The 12,760-nt window shown below is 42.7% G+C and overlaps 1 protein-coding gene across 9 annotated transcripts in view; it reads right to left on the bottom strand.

Annotated features, from left to right (window-relative positions):
• Nucleotides 1-3,129: 3,129 nt before the first annotated feature.
• ITPRID1 (ITPR interacting domain containing 1) overlaps nucleotides 3,130-12,760 on the bottom strand; it is a 114,929-nt gene continuing 105,298 nt past the window's right edge. For all 9 annotated transcript variants that reach the window (XM_046670795.1, XM_046670798.1, XM_046670796.1 and 6 more), the window contains 3 exons: nucleotides 7,845-7,972; nucleotides 6,967-7,078; nucleotides 3,130-6,496 (listed from right to left, as the gene is read on the bottom strand). In XM_046670795.1, coding sequence (XP_046526751.1) covers nucleotides 6,191-6,496; nucleotides 6,967-7,078; nucleotides 7,845-7,972 — 546 coding nt within the window. In that variant the 3' untranslated portion in view covers nucleotides 3,130-6,190. The remainder of the gene's footprint in view (nucleotides 6,497-6,966; nucleotides 7,079-7,844; nucleotides 7,973-12,760) is intronic.

Below are 12,760 nucleotides of genomic sequence, written 5' to 3'. Positions count from 1 at the left end.
ATTCTAGTTCTTCTATTTGGGATGCTGCCACAGCATGGCCTGATGAGCGGTGTGTAGGTCTCTGACCAGGAACCAAACCAGCAAACCCCAGGCTGTGGAAGCAGAGTGTGAGAACTTAACGACTCAGCTATGGGGCTGGCCCCTGGTCAACTTTTAAAGAAAGAGAATGCAGGCTTTGGGGATTTGATGATAGAACAATAAGATTCCCCAGAAAATCATTCAGGGACTGAAAAGGAACTCTTGCCATTATTCTTGGCAGGGGACAAGTGGCAGTAAGCCAAGTGTTGCTAGGATGGTAGGTTCTTGAGGATTCCTATGCAGTGGAAGTCATCTTCTTGTATGAAAGTAACTCAGAACCTGTATCTGACTGCAGTAGTCACATGACATTAGCGGAGTACAGTGCTTTTCTAACTTTTTTATGTTAATGAGATTTTATTTTTTAAATAAAGGAAAATCTCTGCTAAAGCCCAATACATAATGCAGAAAGAAGCGGGGTACTCTGGTCGATTTGGACTCATCAATGGGCTCCACATAAGCTCCAAGGCTTGGCAGAGCCATAATGGTGAACCATTGGTGAAATGGAATCAGAGTCAACTCAATCCCTTCCTAGTTGCCAGAACTTAGACAATTTACAGTCTTTGCTTGTGTGTGTGTGTGTGTGTGTGTGTGTGTGTATTAATTCTTGCCTCTCTGGAGTGTTGTAGAGATAAGTGATAATGCACATAAAGTGTTTAGCCCAGTACCTTGCATGTAAGTAGATATGCAAAAATTGGTTTTACTCTTGTTATTATCATCATCATCATCCTAGTCATACTGATGCATACTCAGTATGGAATCATCCTGGAACCGTGTTGCAGGCTTGCTCTAAAGGCCTACATATGCGTTGACTGTTAATTTACAGATGATGCCACTGAGGCTTAGGGGCATTAAGTAGTTTATCCAACACAGATAGTAAGGAGTGGAGTTGGAGTTAAGCATCCAACTCTGGATTTAACTCCAGAGCTTGAGCCTTGAACCCCAGCCCGCAGTGGCTTCTCATTAATAATAAAGTGCAGGACTCAGTGTGCACCACCATAGGTCAATCTCTCTGTATCCTAGCTTCCTCACTGTTCAAATGCGGAGCACTTCCATTAGCATTGTGAGGCTCAAATGAGGTAAAGTTTGTCATATGCAAAAGACGCCCATTTTTGTATAAGCAAATGGTGACTTACATAGTCAATCCATTTTATCAAGTTTGATCATGTGAACTAACCACCAACAAATCTTCATTTTAATCTATTTTGTATGGAAGCAACTCAGGTCAAAAACATGTCTGAACTTTGTCAAAACACATCTGAACTCCAAAATGGAATCTAATTTAGTTTTAAGCTAGGTTCTCAGAAACCAAAAAAAAGTTTCCCAAGCCTAATGAGCAGTTTTGCTGTGGGCCTGTTTTAGAGAACAAGAGGTTGTCATACAAGCACTTGGCAAGGGATGTTGTTTGTGTATCACACGGAAATAAAAAGATAGGCCAGCAAGGCATGCCTGAAGATCCGAGGTGGGAGGCATTTACTTGGCTGGGTAACTGCAGAGAATGCTTTGACTTTCTGTCCATAACCATAATGTTTTATGATGTTTTAAGTTGAGTTAATTGATATTGGAGTGAAACACTGTGGCTGCTATTGATACTACGATATATGCATGATCTTTTGAAGTTTATTTATGGAAAAGGTGGATGAACAAAAGGTAGGGAGCATTATAAGATTAATGTTAGAGTTACCTGAGGGCTCGTTGTAGATTCTATCTTTGAGAGACTTGCTTCACATTCTTGTGGGCTAAAAATAATACTCAAAACACCCAGTTTCTGACCTTTTAATGTTTACCTTCTAAAGGAAAATTGTCTAATCTCTCACCTTCCTAGACCACTTGTGCCTTATCCCAGTGGTGGAACATCTATAGACATTTAAAAGACTGTTCGCATTTCCATAATTTTTGAAATCGGCTATTTTATACATACCTAGTCTGCAAGGGAAGGAAGGTGTTAAAATGAGAAGACAAATAATCCTTTCCCTGACCTACCTAATCAAATATGTATATTTAATTTGGTTTATCAAATTTGGAATAGGACTTTTGGGAAAGAAAGGAAAACAGACCAAAGTCATCTGTTTCATTACTTCTCTCTAAATAAAGATGAAATGTAGGAAGTGATGAGCAAGGAGGAAGTCAATGCTGTAAAAAACTGAGGTAAAGCCCACAAGTCATTTTTTTCTTTCTCCTGTCTATCAATTTTGTTATTTGGTGCTTGTCATTACCAAGTGAATTGTTAAAACACTTCTTTAGCTGGGGGTCGGGGAGGGATAGGGAGAAGAAGGGGAAACAAAAGAGAGTCTTTAGAACGAAGTACAGAAAAAATTGAACTGTAAGGTAGCCTCTTCATCCAGAACAATAATTCTCAATTTTAACGGCACATCAGAATCACTTGGGGAGCTTTTAAAATTTCTAGATACTTGGACCTCATCTTATTTAATTGGTCTGGGGTGGGGCTCCAGTATCAGTATTTTTTAAAACCCCCTGAGTCTACAAGTATTCAGGATTGAGAACCGCTGGGTAGACTAGCAGTTAATCCACAGATCGCCAGGTGGGCTGGGCCTGGAGAGCTCTCACACCTATGAGAGGAAGGGCGTGAACTACAGAAGATGGTGTTTGGAAGTAGCACTGGCAATCAGTTCATCATGGACTGAAGACAGCAAAGGTGAGATGGGCAGCCTCTCTGCATCTTGTTTCCCTTTTGTGCTCTTTGTTGGAGAGTTAGAAGACTAAACCAGGCAATGTCATGTGATGCCTAGTGATCCTTGGGGATTCCACATACTATCCTTCATCTGAAAGCAATGGATCTCCTTTTACTCCTTCACCATATCTGAAGTTGTCTGCCTGATTTTCAAAGCCACCCATAAACAAGCCCCCTTTTTGAATTTAAACTTAGCTCCTACTACCACCTAAAAGAGTGTTTCTACCATAGTCAGATCATTCTTTTCTCTGTTTCCGAAGACTATTGAGTGTATTTCCCTCTCATTCAGTCATCAAGCACGTGTTAATATTCTATATGTATAAAGTACTTTGCTAATAGAATACTTTTCAACAGAAGGAAGATAATAATACGAGCTTGCATTTATTGAGTTCTTGGTATGTGCACTTGTAATAATAGCCAACATACATTGAACACTTACAATGTGATAGGCATTGGGTTAAACCCTGCACGTGATTTACTGCATTTATTCTGCTCAACGACACTATGTTGTTTTTCTTATTCCTATATTACAGAGGAGGAAACTGGGGCAAGGAGAGCAATGTCCAGGGCACATGTGGTAAAGGTGGGAGCACTAACTTTCATCCTGATAGTCTCTCTTAAACACAAAGGTAGAGGGTGCTACACAGCCCTCCAGTAGCTTTAAGTTTAGTGGAGAAGATATGACCTACACAGATGATGGTAACACAAAGCAGTAGGCAGTGGGTTACAAGTGTCCTAATAAAAGCACGAAGTACTATAGGAGTACCCAAAAAGAGAAAAAATAGCTTCTGCAGGGGGTCTAACCCCGGACTTCTGGAGAGGTAATTCATGTGTCTTAGCAATTGAAAGGGAGCAGGAAAGCATGAGGGGATTTAGGGGAGTAGCAGTTAAGATTCATACTAGGGCTGAACAAGATATGAGACCTGTAACGTAGACGGCTGCTGGGTTAGGGAGGGCTCAGAGTTGGGTGTCCCTCTTCGTTCAAGAGGTGTTGTGAGGAAGGAGCAAGGCAGAAACCACAGGCAAGCTTTTCAAAGTCTGCATTGAAGAAATGGAGGTCAACCGTCTGACCCAGGGGAAGAACTTAAGGAGTTTAGAAAGTGAAGCAATTTGGGGCTACAAATGCAGTACAGCAGGAGCCAAGTTGGGGCTGGAAGCTGAGCCATGAGGTAGGAGCCAAAATAGGGATGAGGTAAAGGGAAATGAGGCAGCAAGACACAAGGAGGGGGGCAGAGTAATTCCAGGGCACAGAGGTTTTGGGGCAAGACTGCTCTGGGAAGTGTGATCTTGTGACTTCTCTCTAATTCTCTGGGGTATCCAAAAAGTACTCCCTGGGTACTCACCCTAGGCCAGGGAAATATGACCCAGCGGTGCCTGAGCGAGACAATCTGGCAGAGGCCAGCGTAGTTCAGAGAGCAGGAAGCTCCGGGCAGTGAGGAGGCCCCCTAGCTGTGCCCTCACCGGGTAACTGCTTCTAAAGGGACTTCTGGGAACTAAATTGTGGCAGTAGACTCAGTGATGATGTGATAATTGACTGATTCAGAGGGAAAAGGGTGAAGGAGAATGAGGAGACAATGCAAATTTGTGGCTTTGAGTCTGCATGGCAAGGAGAATGGCAATGGTATTGACAGAAGTACCAGCAAGATGAACTGATTCAGGGAAATCATGGGATCAGTTTTAGATACTGAGTGAGGCATAAAGGCGAGCCTTCAAGGTGAGAAATATCTTGCAGAGAAGAGAAAATTCTGGACAGAAATTCTGGAGAGAGCTGGGAGCTGGGGGTATGCACGCCTATCGAGTGACTGTGTCTATTTAGGAAGACCGTGTGGAGAGAGAAAGAGAATTAAGGACAGAGGAAGGATGTCTACCTTCTGAGGAAGGACAGTCAACAAAGGAAACTGTGGGATGGTCTGAAGGGAAGGAGGGCTCCACTGAAGCCAAAAGCTTCCAGAAAACAAGGAGGACGAAGAACGGAAATAGGCTATGAGCTTGGTTCGGGGAATGGGTAGTTTCAAAAGAAATAGCTTCTTGGCTTCCTTGCTGGGAAGTGACCTCCACTTGCCCATCTTCTTATGCAAATGATGAACTTCCCTCGAGGCATTACTTTTTCTGTGGAGTTTTTCTGACTATTCCATCCTTCACGTATTCCCCATTCCTTAGAATTCCTGCGGTACTTAGAGACTGCAAGTATATTCAGCCTTTGTGGACACGTCCCTGCATTTCACTGCAGGCGGCGCCTCGCAAGCCTCCCAGCTGGATGGAGGCAGCTTGACAGCTTTGCTCCTCACCTCAGGGATTACACCAACAGTCTCCTAACTGGGAGCTCTGCCCAGCTGGAAGTCCCCAGTGCTGTGTTCTCCTCAAGGGATCAGCATGATTTTTAAACGTAAATCACATCATATGACAACCCTGCTTCAAACTGCCATGGCTTTCCATTACACTTGGAAACATAATCCCGGCTCTCAGATTCCGGCCGGCAGTCAGCCCTGAGCCCTCCTCCCAGGCCTTTCTCTCCCTCCACTCCCCCATCACTCACACACTCAGCAACTCTGGCTGTTTCTGTCTCAGGGTCTTCAAACTTTCCATACCTTATTCTTTAAATGTTCTTTCCCCAGAATTTCACACGGCTTCCTCTTCCTCCATTCAGGTCTTACCCAAACAGCTGTCCTTTCACAAGGCTTTCCTCAACCCCCCTGTGCTTTTCATCCCACATCACCCATAACAGTATTATCATGCTGTCTTTGCCACCGCACTTGTCAGTATTGAAATTATTTTATTTGTTGTGGCGGTGGTTGTTGTTTTTCACCCTTGGTCCACTTCTTTGTGAGTAGACATTTTGTCTGTCTTGTTCACAACTCTGTCTCCAGCACAGGAAGAGTTCCTGGCACATGACGGGTGCTTCATCCATACTGCTGGCTGGCCCACTGACTCCAGGCTTTTGGACAGTGTGCTACCTCTGAGACCTGGATCTTCTTTCCCTCTTCTGTTGTCACTCCCTCAACCAGGCCCTCCTGATACCCTGATGTAAATCAGACTCTCTGCTATGCTCTCTTTCATAAAACTCTGTTATTTCCTTCAAAGCACTTTCATAGCTTTCAAATTCATGTTTACATTCTATCTCCCCCAGGAGGCTGTAAGGTTCAGCCGGGCAAAGACTGTACACCACGTATACCTTGAGATATGTATTTCTCAGCCACCCCATATTCCCTACGCCAGGAACATAGCAGATACTCACTGATTCCACATTGAATGAGTATTAAAATATTCTGAGTTCCTCCTGGGTTTAACCATAGAGGAGAATATTAAAAATAATAGCTGATGAAGGATTGACAGATACTTCTCCTTGGGGAAAACTTAGATATCCTTGCTCTGGCTAGAATGTGCTCTTACATTTTGCAGGAAGATCATCAAACCCACTCTGATCTAGAGGAAGACATTTGTATGTTTTTCTTCAACAGGACGATTTGACAAAGGGACCGGACCTAACTCTGCCAGAGCTGGAGGAGGCATCCTGGGGCTGCTCTCCAAGGTGGGTGGAGAAAAGGCAGCCAAATGGGTCACACCTGGGCGGGAAGCCTGGTGGCTATCATCAGGAGGACAGGCAGCCCCAGGGGCCATGCTTTGGTGGATGTCAGCACATGAAGTCTGGCCATTCTTTTCTTCTGTCCAGTTATATTGATGCAGATCTGTATAGTGTTCATGGGGTTCCCCTGTGAGAAGCTCAAGTTGCTAAAAGGAAAACAAGAACAAGAAGAGTGGACAATTTACCATATTTACACCCAACAGCTAACTCAGAATTGTGGGAAAGGCATTTACGGGCGGTGAATTCTCCAGAGTGGGCTCTGTGAGCTGGAAGCTGATTCTGGCGGTGACTTAGCCCAGATTAGGTCAAAAGCTGCGTTTCTTGTTCTCATTTGGAAGATGGGCTAGTAATACTTATCTCTTATAGACAGGGCAGGGGGAAAGATTGGCATGACAGTTAGCTGACCTGAGTTCTAATCTTGAATCACCATCAGCTAGCCATGTGGCCTTGAGCAAACCAATGTACTGCTCTGGGCTTGAGTTTCTTTATACCTAAAGTGAAGATGTTGGCATGGAATCCTAGAATCTGAAGTGATTGCACAATCAGGTTTCTCACTGAATGCAGCCCGCCTATCGTGGACAGGATCGAGTCAAACTCCGCACCCCATCGCCCGTACCGACAGAATCCCTTCTCTGAGTTGCTGGGCCCGGTCTCCTAGTTGAAACTCTAGCTCTTCCAGCTGCTGCCGCAGGGCCTCCCGTAAACTTTGCAGTTCCTTGGCCTCCTCCCTGCAGGGAAATAATAGAAAACAACCAAGTTTCACAGTCGCCTCCAGGTGCAGTCTTCTATGGGCCCTCCCCAAATGTAGATCACTCCTTTGACATTTCTTAAAAGAGATTGTCACCTTTTTTATGTGCATCAGTTGCAGGCATAGATATGTTACTTGGCAGCTTTTCTTTTTTTCCGATTTCTTTTAGACAACTCTATAGCAAAATAATTTACGTACCATAAAGTTTACCTATTTTAAGAGTACAATTCAATGATTTTTAGTAAATTTGCTAAGTTGTGTAACTATCACCACCATCCGGTTTTGGAACACTTCCATCTCCCCAGTAAGAACCCTAGTGCCCCTTGACACTTAATCCCTATTCCCAACCTCAACCCCAGGCAATCTACATTTGGGACAAAGACTTTTAATCTACGTGAAAATAATGCAGATTTTCAAAACTCTTATAACCTCCAACATTTGTATTTGCTGGAGCCCCATTCATGTTGATTAAAGATATCCTGCTGGCTGTCCTCCTCTTCACAGCTGGCTGCCCATCTTCTGAACTCTAATAGCCCTGGCCTTAAAGAGTAAGTGTTGCTATCTAGCAAATGGCTCTCACAGATGCCCACTGAGAAAGCAAGAACAAGAACAGGAAAGCAAAGGAAAAGCTGGCCAACTTCTCATTAGCCCTCCTCCCTGGTGCTCATCTGTCCTGCCCTGATTACCTTTCCTTGCTCCAGGTGTGTGGGCTGGTACTTAGTTTTATGGCTCCAGTCAATAATTACCTGTCCTCCTCTGACATGTCCCAGGAAAAGAGTGCCTGCTGTCCTGTAAGGTGCTGTTCAATTTCCTCTAAATGCTGCCGGAAACTCTGGCATACCATCTTCATTGCTTCCATCTCGTGGACTGTGCACTGAGAACAATTAGAAAGAGCTGAGAAGGAAGTCCTTTCTGATTCACTGCAAGGGCTTACTAGGGTGGAGCCTGCCTTCCCACTTGGGCTCAGCAGTTGGCAATGAAGCCCTGCTGCTAATAATTGGGGAAGAGAAGAGGGGAAGCCCAGACTTTGGCTGCTCCAACCAGCGAGAGGCTGGGACAGGAGGGCAGCGGTTGTTGGATGGCCCTGGGGGACAGGAAGGCAGTCTGGAGGACCAGGTGATGTAGGGGTGCAAGGATATAAACAGAGGAGAGGAGGGGGGAGGGCCAGAGTATGGGCTTGTGCTTAGAAAAGTTGGTTCTTATTTAATCTCATTTAACTTTGGTGCTGAGTACTGCCTCATGCTGAATCTCAATAGCATTGAACACATCTGTTTGGATGGTATGTGTTTGATTAAAGAAAGTCTGCTTAGAATATTTTTTATTAGTCTTAGCTCTGCTTAACCACAGTCCCTGGTGGTTGAAACCTGCAGATCAGCTGCAGCCAGCAAACAAACCCATCCAGAGTAAGGCAGGCACAGATTAGATATCCCATCCCTCCATGAACTGGAATCTAGAACTGAACTGTCTATCCTCTCAGTCCTGCTTTCCATTGCTCCTGATGTGAATCATTCTTTAAATCTTATTTTCTCTGTATGACATAGCTTTTGCCTTGGTTTCCTTATTTCAATATCTTCTTGTAACCACCAAGCCCAGTCCATTTGTCAGGCACTCTGCTATTTGCTGACCTCTTACTAGCTATCCCCCTTGTTTTCCAGCCCAGATCGGATCATGCTTTGAATAGATCATGATCCAGAACCACAGCATCTCTACCCATCTGACTCTCAGTGATGTTAGTGCTAGTTGGACCCTAATGCTATCTCTACCAGGCCCATGGGTTTGGACACCCTCCCTGATTAATGTGGCAGAGGCTGCTAGTTGCCTAATCAATGTCTTTCTCCTCTTTATTCCTAATAACAGAGTTCTAATATCTTAGGGCAGCAAGATGTCTAACTAAAAAACTACATTTCCCAGCATCCCTTGCAGATAGGATGGCAATGATGTGAAAGTGGAGAGATGGAGTTGGGCTTCTGGGAAACTCTTTAGAGGAAACTGATTTTGTAGGCAGGCCTCTTTTAACCTTTCCTCCTTCCTCCTTCCATGGAGACAAATCTTACAGCTATGTTAATTCCTCCAAGCCCTGTTTCTAAGAAGTCGCAGATTTCTTACCCTTCTCATCAAAACCACATGGCCAAGATCCTGGAGGCCTAGTGGCGATTTTTACCAGAATTGTCATATGGACACACTTGCCCAAGAGTGATATTTTTATATTGAAAACTCTCTATCCTTCTGCTTGGAGAGTTTGGTTTTGATTCTGTCCTCTAATTTTTATACCGAATAACACATTCTGCATAGAAAAACCATCCAATTACTTTTGCTTCAGTATGAGTGCATATGAACCAGTTAGAGGAGTGCTTGAAGCATTATTGATGTTGGCAAGGTTGCTTGAAAGGCGACTACAATTATGGCTCTTAAACCCAGAAAAGATCTTAGAGACCATGAAGGGCTTCTTTTATACATTAGTGTTCTGACTCACAATGGTTAACTAACTTGTCCAAGGTCAAAAAACGGCAGTCAGATTTCAAACTGAAGTCTCTTGGTTAATTTCTTTTCTTCTGAGTCACAGCAGGGACTACAGTGTGGCTGGACACATGGAAAAGTTACTCGTCCCTTAAGAGGGAGCTGATTGGGGGGTCCTAGCGGATTCCTACATGGTGACCAGGTTCTAGGGACATGGAAATACGGTGCTCAAGCAGGCTGAACATCATAAACATTGAACTACAGGCTTTCTCTACTTATTGTGGGGTAAGCTTTTGTGATTGGAAGGTATGGGACCTGGATTTAGGAATCACTGATGGCGTGTGGCTCCCTGTGAAGGGAGTAATATAGAAGATTCTGAAACGCTGCCATCTTCTGGTCATTTGGAAACACTAGAAATCCTCTAGACAGATATAGAAGTAGTTTCAGAAAAAAGGAAATGTTGGGCAAGGAAAAAAAAACACAAGGAGACTGTTTTGAATTCTTTTTTTTCCAACATAAAGGCCAGGTTATAACCCAATGTAACGCAAGATCTGCTCTGCTGACCAAAACCCATTAAAACAAACTAACTTCAATAGTAAGAGCGACAATGAACTTTTGAATTCCTCCTATTACCTTTTAAACTTTGTATGTTTTTTGTTTTCTTTAAATCTAAATCATAAACATTATAGAAGAATTTTCTAATATCCAAAAATCTTATTTCTGATACATCTTATTGTCTTTTTTGGAAATATTTTTTCAAAATTAACAAATCACTGTGAAGAATTCACCTATATATAAGAATTTAATCATATCAACAAACCATTATCTTTTTTTCTTTTCTTTTTTTTTTTGTTTTTGAGGAAGGTTATCCCTCAGCTAACATCTGCCACCAATCCTCCTCTTTTTGCTGAGGAAGACTGGCCCCGAGCTAACATCTGTGCTCATCTTCCACTATTTTATAGGTGGGGCGCCTGCCACAGCATGGCTTGATAAGCAGTGCATAGGTCCACACCCGGGATCTGAACTGGAAAATCCCTGGCTGCCAAAGTGGAGCACGTGAACTTAGCGGCTGTGCCTTCATGCCAGCCCGGAAACCATTATCTTTTTAACCCATAAGACCACAAAAATGGTGTTTACCAATTAGTCAAGTGTTTGCACTGTTACATACTGCCATGTAAAGAGGGTGAGGTGGGGATGTTTTTCTGAGTCTTTAACCTAAAAATGTTCTTAGTTTGAACACCTGCTCGGAACTCCCATTGTCATGTAAGAGATGGTATCTGTCTCTGCCTGTAATCTTCACTTGGTCCAAGACCTATTTTCTAGATAATTTTTTCATAAATAATTTTTCTAACACTAGCTAGCACCTAGCATCTGACCCAGAGCCATTTTTCTCCAGGATATTTTCAGGCCTTACAAACCCAGGCTCACTCACCATAGATGCTTTTTCTTTTTGTTCTCGAGTTTATTTAAGTAACCTCCTCTCATGAATGAATGAAACCCCTTCTTTTCATAAATGTGCACGTGTATGTTTGTGTGTTTTGATTGTTTCCTTTGAGTATACGTTTGTGGCTCCTTGGATCTAAATAAAGAGGAATTCATTGTTTTCTAGTAAAACCCTATAAAGCATGTATTTCAGCAGCTGTATGATGCCAAAGCAATTTGATATAAAAGTACCATGTTGTTGGGCTTTTTAAATATAATTGCAAATTCTAAGAGGAGAGAAGGCTAAGGCAATGTGAGACAAGGTATTAGAAGACAAGGGATGGTGGTGTGCACACTCATCCATACTCTTATTCATTTGGAACTTACACATGAGTCTGAAGATGGCCATTGTGCATAATGGGCCACAAAACCCCTGTATTTTCTGCAAAATTGCTGTATGTCCTAGGGTCCAATCAGGAAGAATGTCTTTTCCCAGTTGCCATGTCTCTCCACACAGCTGGGGCGATTCAGGCCTAAGGCATTCTCTTGATACCAGGTAGGAGGAATGGGGAGAGCTCTGCTCTACACACAGGGTCACTCACCCCTGGAGCTGGCCCAGGTTTAATCTTCTGTCCCCCTTCTACACACTGTCCTTCTACCCAGCTCCCAGATCCAGTCCTTCTCTTGTACCTGGCTCTGAGTTCCTGTGCTGGAGCTTTCCCACGCCATCTCTTACTCTTCCCAGTCTGCCTTTCTCCCAGAAGCTGCAATCCTTCTGCCTGTTACTAGGGTCCTTGGTGCTGCAGACCCACTTACTGTTTCAGTCCCGAGAACCACGCTCCTACAAATTCATAGGATCCCCCAATACCTTATAAACCCTCTTTACCTTACATAAAACCTTTCATCTTCATAGTTTAATTGGGCGGTACTAATTGATCAGCCATCCTCTCTGGATGTTATGGTTTGTCTGATGGACTAGACATCTTCCTGGAACCTGGAGGCAGGCCCACCCTTCAAATGACTAAGCCACTCTAGACCCTGGTGTCTCCTTTCTCTGCATAGATTTGTCACAGTCACCTCAAACATGGCAAATAACTTCATTAGGTAGGCTGTGTTTTCAGTCTGTGTCATAGGAGATGGAATTACCCTTTTCTCTTTTTTCATTTGTGGTCATCTAACTGAATAAACGATAGGCTCAGTATCAATATAAAGCTGTTGCCATAGATCCTTGATTATAATTTAATTAATTATATTTATTATAATATTGATTGTAATATTGTAAAACTTGGTCATAATATTAATGAATAATATTAATAAATTAAGTGATAGCGCTTCCCAAAGACAATTTGATGTAATAGTCTTCTGGCTTCTTAGTCTGTGGATACATGTTTGTTATTTCTCTTCTTCCCACATTCAATAAATGACTTATATTGTTTTTAAGAATGGTGATGTGAACAGAAACTAGATGGTATCTTATTATGGAATAAATATCTGCAGCATTTACCCTAAAAGAATGACATTGCATGTGTCTAGAAGGACCATTTCTTCCAGAGTTTTTAATGTAATTTTGATGTTTTTATATTTTCTTTTTAACAAAATATAAAACTAAATATGGTTTAATTTATATATCACTATAAAACATCTTAAAAATGTAAATTAGAAAAATAATCTATTTTTCAAGATACGTTAGATCAACAACCTGGTTTTCATCATGGAAACTAGAGTACCTCGTTGTGGGACTTAATGTTTTTCCCCTACAGCCTCTGGAAATGTCACCTTCTCC

Source organism: Equus quagga, chromosome 8 (genome assembly GCF_021613505.1).
Source record: "Equus quagga isolate Etosha38 chromosome 8, UCLA_HA_Equagga_1.0, whole genome shotgun sequence".
Lineage (NCBI taxonomy): Eukaryota > Metazoa > Chordata > Mammalia > Perissodactyla > Equidae > Equus > Equus quagga.
The sequence above is the reverse complement of the archived record's forward strand: the minus strand, read 5'-3'. Positions and strand labels throughout refer to the sequence as shown.